General features: G+C 39.8%; 1 protein-coding gene across 4 annotated transcripts; it reads left to right on the forward strand.

Moving 5' to 3' along the window:
* The first annotated feature begins 126 nt into the window (after positions 1-126).
* dhx38 (DEAH (Asp-Glu-Ala-His) box polypeptide 38) lies at positions 127-17,705 on the forward strand. Of its 4 annotated transcripts, none has more exons than XM_028577724.1 (28): positions 127-422; positions 504-606; positions 1,608-1,936; positions 3,013-3,209; positions 3,465-3,617; positions 3,730-3,892; positions 4,422-4,540; positions 4,628-4,704; positions 4,813-4,968; positions 5,087-5,248; positions 5,410-5,517; positions 5,973-6,097; positions 6,233-6,370; positions 6,523-6,709; positions 7,204-7,389; positions 7,585-7,725; positions 8,789-8,899; positions 9,172-9,288; positions 9,409-9,516; positions 9,713-9,825; positions 10,778-10,986; positions 12,261-12,415; positions 13,357-13,512; positions 13,828-13,962; positions 14,400-14,525; positions 14,618-14,713; positions 15,045-15,166; positions 16,864-17,705. In XM_028577724.1, the coding sequence occupies exons 3-28, from the start codon at positions 1,611-1,613 to the stop codon at positions 16,943-16,945; spliced, it is 3,768 nt and encodes a 1,255-aa protein (XP_028433525.1). In that variant the 5' UTR covers positions 127-422; positions 504-606; positions 1,608-1,610; the 3' UTR covers positions 16,946-17,705. The 4 variants fall into 4 exon arrangements, with proteins under 4 accessions (XP_028433525.1, XP_028433547.1, XP_028433541.1 ...); XM_028577746.1 differs by having other exon boundaries at positions 3,013-3,200; XM_028577740.1 differs by having other exon boundaries at positions 3,016-3,209.
* The last annotated feature ends 2,035 nt before the right edge of the window (positions 17,706-19,740 follow it).

Here is a 19,740-nt window from a genome sequence, read left to right on the forward strand (position 1 = left end):
TTAACAATTATTTGGAGGCACCCCCCCTTGACTCTGAGAACCCGCCCCTCCACGCCGCCGTTGAAGATCCCTGATGTGTAGACTATAATAAAAGGTCTTACCCATGGTCTTAGCCTACTGATCTTACCCTAACCCTTAACCAATCCCACCATGGATGTATAGAGAAAACAGGTCGGATAATGCAAGACTATCTTCAACCCAACCAACAAATGCAAATAGGACAGCCATCTATCAGAGGGAGATTAGGTCGGCGTACGGTAGGTGGCGGTATGCACCTAAAAGTTGGTATTGCAATTCGAAAAACACGCAAAGAAGAAGAGGAAGAAGAATTGTGGGATTGCAATGGCTGCTCCCTAGTCTGTAAACATTCGCGTTGTGTTTACGAAAGCCGCAGTTGAAATATTTTCCAGTGACAGCTACAGGTTCGTAATTTCCTCCATTACTTACCCGTCTATTAGTTTACGTCAAATAAGGAACTTGATGTGAGAATTTCTGCATTTTAGACCCAAATAAACAAGCGGCAGTTCTCCGCAGTTTGCCGCCCGGCCTTGTCGGGACAGAACCTGATAGCTCGCAGGCTAGCTGAGGCTGGCTGCTCTATCTGAGGTACGCAATAGTTTCATTTCATTTAATCTATCCGTTATTAAACGAGGGAAAATGTAATAATTTAACTTACAAATGCTTTAATGAGTCACAGTTAACCTAGTTAGGATTTACAACACATCATCCTCGGAAACGCATCAATGTGAACTTCTGCATTTGTAATACTAGCTAAATTGTAAAACAAAATTACAGTTGAGCTAAAACAAAAGACAGGAGAGCTAACGTTAGCTGGGATGAGTCTGGGCCCATTTGTGACTTTTGAGTAACGTTAACATACAAGGTGTTGAGGTCACAAATGAGCTACAAAGTTAACGTTAATGGCCAAACAGATGTTGATAGTGTAATTGTCATATATGAATGAGTTACCACTTCATAAGTTAAAGCTGTCTGTGTCTTGATGGGTTGAGTAAGTTAATAGATTACTACTAGACGTCTCTTTGAACTAAAAGTAAAATTTGATACACAACGTATTGGAGCAACCCACTTAGTGCCCAGGGTCTGAAACTGACACAAATCTCGGTTCAGTGTAGACTGACAGAAAATGAAATCACAACAAATTTGATAACCCAATAGTTGTATATTAAGAAGGAAACCTTTCCTTGTTCCATCTTCTCCACTGTAAGGGTTTGCTGCTATTCTCTGTTTTATATTATTGCCAGTTAGAGCTGAAACAATTACTTGATTTATTAATCCATTGATTTACATAAAATTCATCTACACCAATTTTGATAATCAACTAATTGTCCAAGTAATTTGTAAATATCTTTGGGTTTTTGACTGTTGGTCGGACAAAGTAAGCAATACGAAGAGGTCGGATTTCACTATGGGATCTTGTTATTGGCAATTATTGCTATTTTCTGACATCTTATAGATTATACAATTCATTATGCCCCAAAGCTCAAACCATTAGTTTTAACAATGTTAAACAAAAAGTGTTGTCATGAGCAACAATTTAGTAGCTTTACACATTTTCACCTTTTGCACATGCCATTATTTCCTCGCAGATAATGGATGAAGATTTGTCCATGCATAGGCTGGAAGGGACTGATCCAGCTGCTGAAGTTGGTGGACTGATAGTAAAGAAAAAGAGTGCTGCTGCAGAGCCCCATGTTTTTCGGGCACCCACTCCACGCACCTCCTTGCTGGGCTTGGATCTGCTGGCAGCCCAGAAAAGGAAGGAGCGTGAGAGTAAGGAGCAGGCAGACGCTAGTGCCGAGGACAGAAATAGAAAGAAGTCAAAGGTTTCCTCCTACAAGGACTGGGAGGAAGGTAAAAGTGACTCTGAATCTGATGAAGAAGACGATGATAACAACAGGGATGCTAAGAAGGAGAGGTAAGTGCTTCACACAGAATAATATTTATTGAAAATCAAGGATAATGTATAAATAAACAGGTAACACCTGTCCCTAATGTACATGGAAATTATCATTAGTTTTTAATTTAATATTCAATTCTTTGGATCTCTATACCCCTGCACTTTTTGTGGATTTTTAGCCTGAGAGTCCTTTCAGAGAGAAACCCCAACTCACTAAAGCAGTGCAAATATAAAACCAGGACTCATTGTGAGTCATTGCAAAACATGAATGAACTTGGAACATTAACACCCCTTTCTTTTAGGGCCCTATCTTGCACCTGGCGCTGCGCAAAGCCTGACGCAAGTGTCTTTGCTAGTTTAAGACCGACGCAGTTGTCAATTTCCCGTCCAGCGCCCACGTCTTTTTTAAATAGCAAATTCACCTGCGCCCATCTGTGCGCCCATGGGCGTGCTGGTCTTACAGGGAGGTGTGTTCAAGTGCGTTCTTAGCGTATTGCTATCTTGAGGCAGCGGGAAGTGATCGTGCCATTGACCAACAAAAACCTGGTCTAAAGTCAATTTCATTATTTTAACAGCAAATTAATAAAGTGCGCCTAGGCTTATGCACAGCTCGCGCACACTATGCTTGTTACACACACACAGGGAAGCGCAGCAGCACACAAACATGCAAAAGATTACAAAAGAAATAAAAATATTACGGTGCAAATCCGCCATCATAATAGCAATGCACCAAGGTACAAACTTGCCTGGCTTTTAAAGGGAATGGGAGATGACACTCTGATTGGTTCATTGCATGTTACGCCCAAAACACACCTATGAATTAATGAAGACACTAGTACAACCTTTTTGAACCATGCGCCTGGCGCACAAACCCTTTTTTCTGTTGTCAAACTAGCAAAAAGTGGATTTGGACCCTAAACGCACCTGCGCCATGCGCTTTACACCGTGCTCTTAGATCATTAAAATAGGGCCCTTAATGTTTATGCATTGCTTGTATTTTCTTTGTTCTTCTTTACTCATTTGTTATTTTTCTAACCGTAGTAGCACACAAATAGTATTATTAATGTGTAATGTTTTTATTTTCATCTTTCCAGTAGGAAGTATCGTGTGACTGGCTCAGAGACACCCTCAAACCCCGGAGGGGTCAGCGAAGAGTTCCGCCGCAGACACCAGCAGAGAGAGAAAGACAGACGGGAGCATGGAGTGTACGCTTCGTCCAAAGAGGACAGGAACAGAGAAAAAGACAAAGAAAGGAGTAGAGATAAGGGGAGAGACCGAAAAGGTGAAAAAGGTGATTCTAAAGATCACTGATGTAGTTTGTGTCCTACTGCAAGTAGACTTTTGGTTGTAAGAAAAACAGTTAGCAATACAATTTTGGACTCAGGCAACCTGTGATGGGCAAATGGTTCATTAATTTTTAAATGCATTTATTTATTATAAAGTGGATTGAGTATTTGAAAAACACAATTGGGAGATTAATCGATAATGAAATCAAATGTTAGGTCAGTCATGGTTGTTGAGAGTAACTTTCCCTGTCTCTTGTCAGATGAGCGAGAGAGCAGCCATAGCCGTGGCAGCCGGTCGGAGCGTTCGGAGCGCGGTGAGAGGAGTGAGCGCTCACAGAGAGATGGCTGGTCCGATCGCATCAGCCGGGGGAGTAAGAGAGAGGAACCCCTGACGCCACAGCATCGCCCCAGAGGTAGTTTTGTTGTAATTTTTTATTTATTTCAGTGTGTTATTTATAATTATCCTTGTATTCATTTTATTATATATGTTTGTTGACTAAACTTATTTTATTTTTTTTTACATAGATTCTTTCACACCCTCACGCTCCAACTGGGAGGAGGACGACAGTGGTTATGCCAGTTCACGGCTTTCCCAGTGGGAGTCTCCGTCCCCCGCCCCGTCTAACAAAGAGATGGATCGCTCAGAGCGAAGCCATCGCTCCGGCCGAGAGAGTGAGAGGAGAGACAAGTAAACAACTGTCATTCATTTTATCTCACAATTTTATTCTCCTCACCCCAAAATCTTAGTTTTAGAAAAGTGTACTAAAAGTACATAGTGGATTTGTAATAACAAACAATACCTGATAGTTCAATGCACTTAAAATAATTGATAATGAAAATGAAAAAAGACAGAAAATTCCGTATAGTCCTCAGTAGGCATACAATTTGTAAAAGCAATGTTTTATTTCCTTTTGTACTTTCAAGTTTTATTGTGAGTTTTCTCATGGATTTAGGCAAAATGCAAATAATGGTCTGAATAAATAAATCACCTCATTTTGCAAGCAGATCCATACCTACATAAAACTAACTTGAAGAATAAAAAATAAAGGCTTAGGTGAGATTGTTCTCTTAAAGATAAAGACCGGAACTTGGTTGGACTAACATTCTCCAGACATGTAAGAGGCTTTTGTAAATCCTCACTGTTAGTTCTGCTGCTTAGCTGCTGAGAAACGAATGCTACTTGATGCTAACATAACATCGGTCTGCTGTGTGCTTAGGTCAATCAGAGGCCGTTACCCCGACGACACACCTCTGCCTACCCCATCATACAAGTACAACGAGTGGGCCAATGACAGAAAGCATTTAGGTTCTACACCTCGTTTATCACAAGGAAAAGGTATTATTCCAAAAACAATATATAATGTGCTCACATGCTGGATTTATGAAATGTCTCATAATATTTCTTATTTTGTCTCTTCTTCAGGTAGGAAAGAAGATGGTGTGGGGGGAATTATGTTTGATAATGTAGATGAGAAAGACCAGTGGGAGGAGGACCAAAAGGTGAGTGGCACAGTTATTTCTCATTCATGCCTCATAGAAGTTATTAACGATTTTCTGTTTCTATTTTACTATTTTTCTTTTCTCTCTAATTGTCTCACTGTTTTGCAGCAAGCGGACAGAGATTGGTACATGATGGATGAGGGCTATGATGAGTTCCACAACCCTTTCACGACCACCTCTGAAGAATATGTAAAGAAGAGAGAACAGATCCTTCAGAAGCAGACTCAAAAAAGAATATCTGCCCAGAAGCGACAGATCAATGAGGTACTGTGTGTCTGCATGCACAGGCATATACGCTATATGTTTGTACTATACGTGTCCTGTTGGTACATCTGTCTGTGTTGGGGTCCATCTTTGTAACCGGCTGTGTTTCTTGTCTCAGGATAATGAGCGGTGGGAGACCAACCGTATGCTGACCAGTGGTGTGGTGCAGAGGTTGGAGGTGGATGAAGACTTTGAGGAGGACAATGCGGCTAAGGTTCACCTGCAGGTTCACAACCTGGTTCCTCCCTTTCTGGATGGAAGAATAGTCTTCACTAAGCAGGTAAACAGGGCCAAAATAGTTCATGAGGTTTACCGTTTAGGTTGACAAATGGCTCTACCAAAATATTTAATAATGAGTCGGTGTCTTTTTTTTGTCAGAACTATACTTGAAGAGTTTTTTATCTGAATGTTTGAATGTGTGTATTTGTTTCCCTGCTGCAGCCAGAGCCTGTCATCCCTGTGAAAGATGCTACCTCTGACATGGCCATCATCGCTCGTAAAGGCAGCCAGCTCGTCCGTAAACATCGTGAGCAGAAAGAACGCAAGAAGGTTGGCTGGATTACTAACACCAATGTTATTGTTGCTGATATATATATATATATATATATATATATATATATATATATATATATATATATATATATATATATATATATATATATATATATATATATATATATATATATATATATTCATTCTGTGTCTAAACCATATACCATTGCTATATTCATCTGTATAGAGAAATGTGGTGAAGCGCTAAACACAAAGCAGATATGATCATAATGCTCTGCTGTTGAGAAATGTCAATAGGGTTTGTTGACGTGCACCGGTCTCGTTGATAATGCCAGCGCTGTCTAACTTCATCACTTCAGTGGTCGGTTGATGACATTTTAACTGCAAACCACCATCACGTGCACGAAATTGCAATGTGTGTGTGAAGTTACTGACTGGAGCTTTAATCTTCATAATCATATGATATCATTTGAATAATTAATTGTTTTCAGGCACAGCACAAACACTGGGAATTGGCAGGCACCAAGTTGGGGGATATCATGGGCGTCAAGAAGACGGAGGAGAAAGACACCCCTGGGGGCAAAGTGGTAGGCGAGGACGGCAAAGTAGACTACAGGTGACCAGACTGTCTATGCAAAGATCTAGATGACCTTTCATATTTTCTTTTTAATAATGCACAGGCTTAATTCATAGAACTGCAATGTCTGACCTGCCATATTAACTTTTTGTGATTTCTCTCTCTGCCTTACAGAACAGAGCAGAAATTTGCAGACCACATGAAAGACAAGACTGAGGCCAGCAGTGAGTTTGCTAAGAAGAAGACCTTTCTGGAACAGAGACAGTACTTGCCTATTTTTGCTGTCAGACAGCAACTTCTTAACATCATAAGGTATTGATACCCAGAGTTCATTGCTTTCCTCAAGTTTTATTCCCAATTTTCACCTAAAAAGTGTTTTACATCAATCAAAAAAAATGTGATGAGTTATTCTTTGACTGAGTTATGGCGTTGACTGTTTCAATGTGTTCAACTGGCATCTGCAGGGACAATAGCATCGTGATTGTTGTTGGGGAGACGGGCAGTGGGAAGACCACCCAGCTGACTCAGTACCTGCACGAGGATGGCTACACTAGCTATGGCATGGTGGGTTGTACTCAGCCCCGAAGAGTGGCAGCCATGAGTGTGGCCAAGAGAGTCAGTGAGGAGATTGGCACCAATCTTGGAGAGGAGGTGAGACAGCTGTCTGATGCTTAAGCAAACAATAACTACATTTGGGAATACTTAGCCCTTCTGTTGTGAACCAGCAGTCTGTGTGCAGTTTTATCTGTGATGAGAATTGATTTGCTGTTGATATTAGGGCTGGCTATACACTATATTGTGAAATGTCCAGTATGAGGGCTCCCTTGCACACACTCAATAGCAAGTCAAATGCTGTGTAACACCGCCATCTAGTGTTCAAGGGGAAAATATCATGTCTGTTGCTGGCCTGGGGTTTGAACTCAGGAGCAACATAGAGGGAAACAATGGAGCTGCTTCAATATTAGGTAGAGCAAAAAATGCTCTGTTACTGCAAACACTGAAATTAGGTAGTATTTATTTTTATTAGATATGATTTGTTTGTCTTTTTGTAATCCCTATGCATGTTATACACTAGATTTTGCTGCAAATACTTTAAGATCATGCATATCATTTTTAGTTGATTATACTGACAATGTTGCCTGCAGGTGGGCTACGCAATCCGTTTTGAGGACTGCACATCCGAGAAAACCTTGATAAAGTACATGACAGACGGTATCCTGCTCAGGGAGTCGTTGAGGGAGTCAGACTTAGACCACTACAGTGCTGTTATCATGGACGAGGCTCACGAACGCTCCCTGAATACTGATGTGCTGTTCGGCCTGCTACGTGAGGTCAGTACACAACTACCTAAGACCCATTAAAGATTTCTTTTAGTTATTTTCAAGACATACACACAGCTGCATCTGCTGTGTCTAAATGATAAATGACCCAGTGAGGTTGTTGTTGTTGTTGTTTTCTTTTCTGATTTCAGTGTAAAAGCACTGTATTTCCACTCAACTGTCTTTCTGTCCACTGTTTCCCATCAGGTTGTATCTCGACGTACTGATTTGAAACTCATAGTTACCTCTGCAACTATGGACTCCGACAAGTTTGCTGCATTTTTTGGCAACGTACCCATTTTCCACATTCCAGGAAGAACATTTCCCGTAGACATCTTGTTCAGCAAGGTATGTTTCTTTTTCTATTCTACTTTCACTTAAGGCCTATAGCACAACTGCCTCATTTTAAGGAAGCATGATTTATTGAGTTTTGACAGTTTTGTAAATTATTCATTTCTAAAACTAATTTTTAAGTGTGTGAATAACCTTGCACCACAAATATTCTGTCAACTAGTAGCGAAACAAAAGAGTGGAATAAGAACTAGAGGCACAATAAGTGGTAACTGTATAGCGGCAAAACGTAGAACAAAATTTGGTCAGACATCATTTTTAGTAAGAGGCATAAAATTGTGGAATGCCTTACCATTAGAAATTAAAACATTGACAGAACTCAAGGGTTTTAATACACATTTAAAGCAATGGCTGAAACTGAAACAACTCTGTGAACACTGATTGAACAAGATACAACACAATTCATACAAACATAATGTTGCATATGTTAGCATGCACAGACATATGCATACTTTTGTGTTCTTGTATTGTTAAATGTGTCTGAACTCTGTTTTATAGTGATTTCTACATTCATTTAAGTCCATATTTTATTTCATGTATGGGATGTATTTATTGTATGTATTTTAATAGTTAAAATTTTTTATATTAATACTCTGTAATTTCTGTTTTAATTTTAAAAGCCTAACCAGGGACAGTGGTTGCATATTAGTCAAACCTGTATGCATGGCATCTACTTTGTATTTTTTATAAAGCAATGTTCTATGCATTTGTCCTTGTCAAATAAACATTAAATAATAATTTTATATTAATAGGAGTCTGTTACATTCAAGCCGTTGCCAAATGAGTTGATACAAAGCTAATTAAGACTATCCGCTCCACAAACTGTCTGTATTTCTCCGTATGGCTAGGTTTAGAAAATGGTGCAATCCGGCAATTTCCGCTTTCAGTTTATCAAATACCCTATAGACAATACATATACTGTGTTAATTGACATGAACTAACTTTTGGCATATAACAATAAAAGGCTCTCTTCACCATTGTGCCAAAATTATATCTTGGTTGTTGCCATTTCAGTGGTTTTTTCTTGTACTGGACTGATTTGTTGTGTTTTTGTGTGTAGACTCCTCAGGAGGACTACGTGGAGGCAGCAGTGAAACAGGCCCTGCAGATCCATCTCAGCGGGTTGATAGGAGACATCCTCATCTTTATGCCTGGGCAGGAGGATATTGAGGTGAGCAACATGGCTACTATTATCACTCAAATTATTGTTGCATTTTAATTCAGGCATAAATGACTGAATTTCATGTACTAAATGTGCTGTATAAGTAAAGTAGTAGTTTTTGCTCCTCAAAAAGACAGAATGTAACCTGTCAGTTGCTGGCCACTTCCCGTCTATAGTTCATTTATGTATATTTTACATACATTTTGTCAGTTGACGGGGAACCAATGGTTCTTTCCATTTTGTGTTCCCAATTAAAGTAAGGCATATCCTTGTCCTTGCAGGTGACGTCCGATCAGATCGTGGAGAGGTTGGAGGACTTGGAAAATGCTCCTGCTCTGGCCGTGCTGCCCATCTACTCCCAGCTGCCTTCCGACCTCCAGGCCAAGATCTTCCAGAAGGTTTGTATCTGTAACTGCCCATAATGTTGCATGCATTTCTACACTTTATATCTATGAGTCCTTGTATTAAACCCAAGCGAGAAAACAAATCTGGCTGCCTTTTGATTTATCCTCTGCTAGGCTCCAGATGGTGTGAGGAAATGCATTGTCGCAACAAACATCGCTGAGACCTCCCTCACTGTGGATGGAATCATGTTTGTCGTGGATGCAGGATACTGCAAACTTAAGGTACTCCTGGGCCTATATATATATATATATATATATATATATATATATATATATATATATATATATATATATATATATATATATATATATATATATATATATATATATATAAATATATAAAAATAAAATTTTTACTCACTTTGCAGTTCTTTCCCTCTGTGCAAGTTTAAACCAATTCTTTTTTTATTCCCAACAGGTTTTCAATCCTCGCATTGGAATGGATGCTCTACAGGTTTATCCCATCAGTCAGGCTAATGCCAACCAGCGTTCTGGCAGAGCAGGACGTACAGGACCAGGACAGTGTTACAGGTAATGGCCCTTGTGTTCTCTCTGCATAATCAGTGGTGAGCTGGAATTTGTGCATAAAAGTGTTAAAAGATGTGCCATATTTAGGCTCCTGCAAAGCTAGTCATAAACTTGACTTTCTCCTGATATGACAAAAGGAGGATATTTTCATTTTGTCATTCTTTTTACACTACTGAGAGCAGGGACATAACAGTAATTCCCCACTATCTTCATTCATTAACATACACTTGACACCTCCCTGTTTTGCCATATTTACTTAAGGAAAGATTAAGCGATAAGACACACACAGGGTGATACATTTTGCATTGCTAAAGAGTGTGGATGCTTATGAAAGCCCACATCTTTCTAGATTAATCCTGCCCAGCTGCTCCTACACACAAGCTCACACAAATCTATGAAGAATCAGTTTTGGAGGAGCTTTACACTTTGTACAGTCAAGGTGTTAGAGTGTATGTGATAGAGAGCAGAGAGAGTGAGTCACACTGGTTTGCTCTGCCTGCGTGGAGAATTCCCCACTCAAAGACACTTTTAGCTGTGACTGCACTCAATCACAAGCTCAAAACCTCCATATACATTACAATCATTCACTTCAGACAGCTGTAATTATTGCGAGAGCTTTTTTTGGTTGGGTCCTTTACTTTAACTCAGGCTCTGGATGTTTCCCTTTAATAAATTGTAGCATCCTGAATTTTCTTCTGCAGCTGATCTACATCTGGCACCTTTTGCTTATTTAGAATCCCACTGACATGTCTGCACATATTGGAGAACAAAATAATTCAGTGTGACAGAACAACATTGCCCATGACAGCATATTCCTAATTTCTCTGTACAAATATCTGTACATTTTTCTTGTTTAGAAAAATCTGATTTTGGTTTAACATCATTTTTGGTGACTTCAATTTCACATTCGCTGTCTCTATCCGTGCCTGTCTCCGTGAACCTCCTCTCTGTCCAGGCTGTACACTCAGAGCGCCTATAAGAACGAGATGCTGACTACCACCATACCAGAGATCCAGAGGACCAACCTGGCCAATGTAGTCCTGCTGTTGAAGTCTCTGGGTGTTCAGGATTTGCTCCTCTTTCACTTCATGGATCCACCACCTGAGGACAACATGCTCAACTCCATGTACCAGCTCTGGATCCTGGGAGCTCTGGACAACACAGGTGGGTAGTGAACAAGAATTGGAATTACCAGAGGCATCATAACACAATGTTGATAAGATATCTTTTTTATTAAGTGTGCATTTACATGGCATTGACATTTTTAATAGACGTTTAATATGCTGAGTATTGTAATATACTGTAATTTTTTTTACCTTTTTGTGAAAGTGTTCATTTAAACTAGACACCTAACTTAGTTATCTTTTCACTACTACTACTACTACTTCTAAGTAATAATAATTATAATAATAATAATAATAATAATAATATTTAAAAAAATTATTATAATAAACTATTTGTATAACACCTTTCACACAAGAAATACAGCACAAAGTGCTTTACAATAATAAGATGAAATAGAAAACAAAGAATGCCTAACATGAGATGGAACATGAAACCCTTTTGAATAATATGAATACAAATAAAGTTAAAAATATTAAAATCAGTACCCATATTTGCAGCATGCACATATAAATCAAACTAATACAGCTTCAAAAGGTCTGCATTCAACTACTCTGTTCTTGTCTTTTTCTCTAGTCGTAGTACAAGGCCTAGACCAGTCTTAAATACAGAGGGGCCAGACAACATAAATCGTCCGGTTTTTGAGATGATAAAGCTGTGACAGAGAATATTGGGTATTTCAGGGTCTTATTTCCCCCTCAGCACTGCTTTGAGCTCCTACATACCACAAACACAGGCAGGAGACTAGCTGTTTAAAGGATGCTGCAGACATAGCAAACAAGCCTTGAGGAGGTAGTTGTGAGGTTGAGCCAGTGGAGTAATTGCCTAGTAACTGATCCTGTGTTTTATTTGACTGGTCGGCTCTCATTTTTGTCTCATCCTTAGCCAGATTCCAGGGGATTTATGGATTTTGGGATGGGGGGGGGAGGGGGACTTTTGATGATTCCCTGTACCGTGTGTTAACAGCAGATTATCTCTGATTAAGGCTTACCTGCCCCAAACTGGCTGCTCTGCTTCTCTGCTTTTCCTCCTCATAAGCCTCTTAGACGCTGGTCTAATCATTTAAATCAGAACTGGCAAAGTTTTTGATCTCACTCTTTTTTTTTTTTTTTCCTTTACAAGTATTCTCAACTGTCAGCAGTTCATCCTCCCCTCTCACGGTGATAGACAATTAAGTGTCACATTATGCTGTCTTTTTCCTCACGCCAGCAGGCTTTCGATGGAAAAGAAGCTTATCACTCACTCGTCTTGTGCTTGTTCCTCCTACATTCTTCACGTCTCACTCTTCGTAACTGTGTTCTCTTGTGTCCTTTCAGGTGCTTTGACACCGACGGGGCGTCTGATGGTGGAGTTTCCCCTCGACCCCGCCCTCTCCAAGATGCTGATTGTGTCCTGCGACATGGCTTGCAGTGCTGACATCCTTATCATTGTCTCCATGTTGTCTGTGCCGGCCATCTTCTACAGACCTAAGGTAAGTCTCATTTGATACAGTTACTGTATAATTGAAACACATACTGTTTAGTATAAACATACGAAGTGTCAGTGTGAAATTAATAGGCTTCCAACTCTCGAACATCTATATTTCCATCCATTTGTATTACAAGGTTAATTTATTTTGTCATTTTACAACACAATGTTGCACAATGAAATGTAAGATGTAGGCCCTTCCAGCTTATAGATACTATTAATTTATTCTGTTGTGTTAAAGATCAGAAGAAAACATATCCATGTTTTTAGTGTCTGTTCATGTGTGTGTGTGTGTGTGTGTCCACTCGAAGCGATGACCCCACGGAGATTGTTTGGTTGATCTGTATTGGTTTTCCAGCCTGTACATTGACTGTTCTAGTTCATTCTCATAGTGTTGTTTTTGGTGGAAGAAGGCTTTTTTTTTTCTTTTTCTCCAGTGAAAAGGCTAAAAAAAAAAAGCAAGCAGCACACTAACTGTCTAGCACCACAGTTGGAGACTAGCTGGTGAACACAGTGCAACATTTAGCAGTTTAAGAGCCTTTTAGCTCTGTTTTGGAGACTAAAAAAAGAGCTACAAGGAAAATAAATAATGGACTTAAATTCGCCAGCTGAAACTCATCTCCCTATTATTATTATTATTATTATTATTATTATTATTATTATTATTATTATTATTATTATTTATGTTTTCTAACAATTTGCCATATCAGCTTAAAAGGTCATTTAAAATATGCTTAACTATGTTGTATTTGCTGCGTGTTTTCAGTTGCATGGCCCAAAAAATTGTTTTTGCATTTTTAAATACTGTATTTAACAATTGACTCTTTTTAAATTCATGAAATAATTTGTGTAACAATATTTCCCAATGGAAAAAAAAAAACAACAACCTTGAAATCAAAAATGATTCCAGTGATGTATGGAAACTCGATCTGTGTGTCGCTGCAGGGTCGTGAGGAGGAGAGTGACCAGGTGAGGGAGAAGTTCTCAGTCCCTGAGAGCGACCACCTCACCTACCTTAACGTCTACATGCAGTGGAAGAACAACAATTACTCCAGCATCTGGTGCAACGACCACTTTATCCACACCAAGGCCATGCGCAAGGTCAGACTCCACTGCTGCTGCTTAACCTGTTCTCTCTATCAACACCCTCTGGCCCTGGATAGAAACCACTCCTTCAGTTTTCACTTGAACTGCAGCACAGCAAGATGATCATGTGGAAATTTCACAGTTTAAATTGTGCTTTGTTTTCTTGCTTTTAATTTGGTGTTTGAATATGTTTTGTTATGCTTTGGTTTAGATTGACAAATCTTCACCTAACATCAGCGATATATTTTCACCTAAAACAATTGATTGCAAGCCAACAGGTTGACGTGTTTCTATGTGGTTCAACTTCCAATTCATATTGTTTTTGTGCAGGTACGTGAGGTGCGCTCCCAGTTAAAGGACATCATGGTCCAGCAGAGGATGAACCTGATTTCCTGTGGGTCGGACTGGGATATCATCAGGAAGTGTATCTGTGCTGCATATTTCCACCAGGCTGCCAAGCTCAAGGTATTTCCTGCACTTTCCTCAGTTAATATGTCACGCCTAGTGGCAATTGGTTGTGGCAGATTTATAGCAGCATAATTACAGAGTGGTGAAATATCCCTTCTGGCCTCGCGTTTATACAGCGCTGAAATCTGAAAGGGAATTTGAAATCATGACTGTATAATCAAGGTTCTCCGTTTGACTTATGAGAAGCCGGGTAACCCAAGCAATTGTAGCAATGTTGGATATACTTCCGATTTATTTTCCTGCTGTCTAAGCCAGGTCGAAAAGCAAATTAGCCCATATGACCTGCTTTGCTCTGACCTTAAAGTGCTCCTATAGATGCAGGCACAAACATACACAGCAAAACTGCAAAAAACTACACACAGGTTCCTATTTTCCTATTCAGAAATTCTGAGTTGCACATTTAATTAGTTATTTATGCCTGTGTTTGCTCCCAGGGCATTGGTGAATATGTGAACGTGAGGACAGGCATGCCATGTCACCTCCATCCTACCAGCTCCCTGTTTGGTATGGGCTACACTCCCGACTACATCATCTACCATGAGCTCGTCATGACCACCAAGGTAAAAGGTCTGCCGGCTGCAGAACCCGGCCTGCATGAAAACAATTATAGATATATGTGTTGTTGATGTTTAACTTGCTCTTTGTGTTGTAGGAGTACATGCAGTGTGTGACTGCAGTGGATGGGGAGTGGCTGGCAGAACTTGGGCCCATGTTTTACAGCATCAAACATGCAGGAAAAAGCAGACAGGTAAGGCAAGACAAGGATGGTACTTGCTCAATGGCCATTAGGTTCATTCACAACACAGCCAAAAGTATGTAGACTGGAATGTCCACATATGTCTGTGTACTTTTGTTCCGTGGCTGATTACATAATTTGGGCTTTGTCCCTTAGACCAGTGGTTCCAAAACACTTTGGTTTGTAATCTCTTAGAATAAAGAAATTACTACTTGTGACCTCTTGTCAATGTTTGCATATAACCTTTGGTTATGAGCCGGTTCAACTAAAAAGCGATATTTCTTTCTTTCTTTCTTTTTTTTTCTCGATATACCTTTCTCATCTGTTTGTGTCGCTCTTCCAGGAGAACCGTCGCCGGGCCAAGGAGGAGATCAGCAACATGGAAGAGGAGATGTCCATGGCTGAGGAGCAGCTGCGAGCTCGTCGAGAGGAGCAGGAGAAGAAGAGCATCACTGGCACTGTTAAGTAAGTCGGCGACCATCTCTCTCCCTTTTGCCTCCTCATCACACATGGGTCCTCATCTAACAATAGTTCCCTGTGGCCCTCATTTTCCATACAAGATTGAAACAGTTAATAGATGGAAACAGTTAATTTACCTACCTCGCTGCCAGTCCTTATCTTCACCCGTCCCTCCCTCTCCTCCTCTCTCACTCACTCTACTCCACCTCTCTCACTCTTCATGATGAGCTTTTCTCACCTCTGGTCCCTCTAGACGAGACAAAAAGAAATAATATTGACTCCTGGGTGACCCCCATTACTGCAGCAATTTAAATTGTGCCATAGCAGAGCAGAGAAAGGAGGGGAACGTTCAATTTCAAATTAGACCAAAAAATTAATTTCACACCCATCCATGAGCTTTACAGAGAGAAATAAGGTTATAAAGACAGATTTTTTTTTTATTGTTAATTAATCAGCTGGTTTATCTGTCGGAGTTTGCGTGACTACGTCTGTAACAGATCTGTTGAAAATAATCACACTGGAGGTGTAGGATTAAGAATTAGATTTAAGTAGAGGGAGCTGGATGTGTAATAATGAATGTCGTCGGCTCTCCTGGGCTCTTCGCTGCCTTTGTCCTCCGGCAGGCGTCGCAACCGTCTCCTTTAAGAGGTCAGTGTGACCAAGATGAAATATTTTTTTTGGGTACGCCTTCATGTGCCAGCTGCTTATCACCTGTCTCCCTGCTCACCAGCACAGATCAGTAGTGTGAATTAGTAGATGTCCCAGTCAGTAGTTTTGTGTTTAAAAGTGGAAATGCAAGGGAGTGTTTTTGGAACTACATCAGTGGTAAGAAGAAGACAAACAAGACATTTTAAGACATCACTTTGGGATTTAGGAAAGTGTAATGGGCCTTATTCATTCACTTTTTTTCCTGACATTTTATCAAGCAACCAATTGGACTTCTGGAACTGGCTTAAGTTGTGTAATCCATCATTGTGTGCATCAAATGTTTCTTAAGGTTTTTGTCAAAGTTACAGGTGTGTGTGTGTGTGTGTGTGTGTGTGTGTGTGTGTGTGTGTGTGTGTGTGTGTGTGTGTGTGTGTGTGTGTGTGTGTGTGTGTGTGTGTGTGTGTGTGTGTGTGTGTGTGTGTGTGTGTGTGTGTGTGTGTGTGTGCAGGGGTAATGCAGTTTAGGTACAGATTGATTTGAGAGTTTGAGATTTTCTTGTTGTACAAAAATGAATAAAAACTAATGGATCCCTAGATTTGTAAAAAGGAAAAAAAAAAACATTCTAAGCATAGTTTGCTGTAATGTAAAATACAAAGTTTTTAGTGAATGGTCTAAAACCAATGTACATACCCTGTTGAGGGAAGCGCAACAATTCTTCTGATGTGAACAGGGGCACAGTGACAGGTGTAAGTGTGGGCAGTGTCAGGGTGTCACACTGCTGTAATTAAAGATGATAGATTGTACTGTCAGAGGTGTCAGGCGCTCTACGTCCCAATACTTTTTTTTTTCCCACTCTCCTGCAGTCCTGCTTTTATGTTCACGTCCAGTTGCACCGGCCAGTCTTCCCTCACCTTCAGGCTTTTCTAACCACAGCTGCTTACTTAATGTAAAAGATGTTTAGCATTGGACTAAACGGAGCAATGAAGAATGAGGCTGAATAGTATGTTGTCACAGTGGATAAAACTTGTCTTCCCACTGACTTTTCTCTGATTCAGGGCTGTGAAAATCGTCACACCAGGAAGGAAAGAAGAGGCCCCCATGACGCCTAGAAGGACCCCTGCCCGCTTTGGACTGTAGAACTCCCCCTGGAGGTTAAATTCCACTAACCAACAAACCATTTTGGCCCCCCCTAGACTCATTATCATCCAGACCTGGACCACACCAGCACAAGCAACACAGTGTAACTTCCAGCTGCCATTTGTCCCTCCCAGCATGGCCAGAATCAACTGCAGTTCATGTAGAGACCACTAGAGTGAGAACTTGTATAAGGCACAAGAGTCAAAGACGTAGCCTGGTCCATCAAAAAAATGTCTCCCTCCACCTTCATCAGCTGATAGCTGTTTCCATGATACATTTTAAGGAATAAAGGACTGTTGTTTTTTTGTATATTCAGTATTTATGTTGTCATTACTGAAGTGTTTTACAAATGTCTCTATACAGTAATGATTTTACTTGAGCTAGAACATGTTCTGTTGCATTTTCACCATTTTGAGTGTATTATCAGAGGGAAATAGTGATTCTAATTTGAATTTTACTTGTCTTTGTGTCCTTGCATTTACTAGTTATTGTACTGTCGTGGCTTGAGCAGCCACATGAACAGTTGACCATTAAGTGCTCCTCTACGGACTGAAGCACTATTCAAACTGTGCTTGTGGCTTGAGTGTCTTCAGACTCTAGAGTTGTGTTGTAATATCCCCCAATACACACACACACAACACTCATGCAGGCTTAGGCAATTGACCTTTTTCTACTCTCTGTTAACCTTGTTCCACCAATGTAATGTACCACAGCTTTGCTTCATAAAAAACATCACGCTGGATTAAACATATCAACTGTTTTCTTTTTCATGGTCCTTGTGTTCAAAAATAGTTTCCTTTTATTGTTTTCCTCTAAACAAATGTTGCTGTATGCCCTCTCCTGCCCTCTCAGCAGATCAGAATATTGTGCAGCTTCAGATAGACTATCTGTAACAAAAGGGTTTAGTGAGGGCCTTGTTTGGATAGTAACGGTGGTTCTGTTTGTCTTTTTTTTTTTTTTTTTTTTTTTTACATGGATCTGAGACAGCACAAGGCCTGCTAATGGATTCCGTTTCCCTCTTAACATCTTTTGTAAATTAAAAAAATAAATGTTAGCTATTTTTATAATTCAAGGTGATTTCATTCAATATTATAGTCACTAATGTGTCTTTGTGCGCTCCAAGTGCCTTACATAATTATGTAATTTAGATGCACATTTTTAAGTTAGTTTTGCAGTGGCATGAATGATAGCTCAATAAGTGGAAATGATGCAAATTAGTTCAGGCTATACATTCTCTATATGTGGCATGAGTCTCCCTATGAAAACAAAACATGAATGGTTCATTTAGAAGTTCTCAGCTACATACTACATCCTGTAGACATACAGGATCTCTACAATTCAATAATTTTATACAGCCAGAGAGAGATTTAATCAGGCACTGAGAAGGAAAAAAAAACTTTAGGGTAGCAACACAATTATTTTCAATATACAATTATCTGCTGATTACTTCTGGATTAATAGTTTTTACATAACCTTAAAGAAATTAGTGAAAAAAGGGGATTCTTCAAATTAGGGCAGAAACTAATGATCATTTTTAGTATCGATTAATCATTTGTCAGTCATAAAAAAGAAGGTAACATCTTAAACTTGCCTAAAACCTAAGACCCAAATCCTCACAATTAAGAAGCTGTAATCACAAAACGTTTGACATTTTGGCTTAAACAATTATCCAAATAGTTGCCGATTAATTAAAGTTGATTGATTAATTTAGCTGTACTTCAAATGTATGTTTTTGTATAACGATCCAAAACTAAAAAGCTGTTGTGTTTACTATTGTATATATGGCCAAGAAAAGCAGAAAATCCTCACAAGAAGCTGAAGCCATATTTTTGAAGTTTTTCAACTATCAAAATAGTTGCTAATTATTTTTCTGTTGATTGACTAATTTAATGAATTCACTTTGAATTGCTCCTTTTGTTCAACCAATAATGGAGCAACCCAAAAACAGCAAAGTCCTGTGAGCTACATACAGTATGGTCTTAATGAAATTCCCAGAATGGATGTTTTCATTGTCAGCTTCACAATTGCAAGCTGAGGCGAGTGAAACTGATCAGAGAGAATCAAAAAGCCGGGGTCTGTCCCTCACTCAGGCACTCGCACCCACAGATGTCAAACATCTACATGAGTGATTCCTGAGCTTTGAAACCCCTCAGCTGTAAAGACGTTGGTATGCTTTAGATGAAGAGCCAGGCTATACGTGGGTGGATCTTGTGTCTGGCTTTATTGAAGCTGTATGTAAATCTTCAGGTCACAATAGCCTGGATGGTGTTCCAGTGTCTTCATCACAGTTAGGTTGACATTTCTTGATATCTCCAGCTGAAATCGCTCTTACTAGCTGGCATCAATTTGGAGGGAAAAGAAGAAAGAAAAGAAGCTGGCCTGCCTGGGATTTGTTCAAATGTAGTGTGCAGTGTTTTTCTCTTAGCTGAATCCCTCTGCAATACTCCTTTCTTGTTGATCAGTGTGCTAGTCTGTCTCACTGTAACCCTCATGCAAATAAGCATGATTATGAGCGTTCCCTCGACCCCATCAATTCTGCAAGTTTTCTTGATTGAGTGTGGCAGGCGAAGGAGGGGATGGATATAATGGACTCCACCAACTTTAATGAGACAAATCTCAGCTATGGGCTGACATTTTGAAATAGTCCTTATGAATGAATGAGTGTCAGCAGTCACCTTTACCAAAGCTTTCCAGGGATGTCCCTGTAATGATGGAGGGAATTAAAATGGCCTCCAAGGCGGCAGAGATGGGAGCCACAGGATTAGGGTGCAAAGCCACGCCTCTTAAATGGGCTC

Source organism: Perca flavescens, chromosome 1, assembly GCF_004354835.1.
Source record: "Perca flavescens isolate YP-PL-M2 chromosome 1, PFLA_1.0, whole genome shotgun sequence".
NCBI lineage: Eukaryota > Metazoa > Chordata > Actinopteri > Perciformes > Percidae > Perca > Perca flavescens.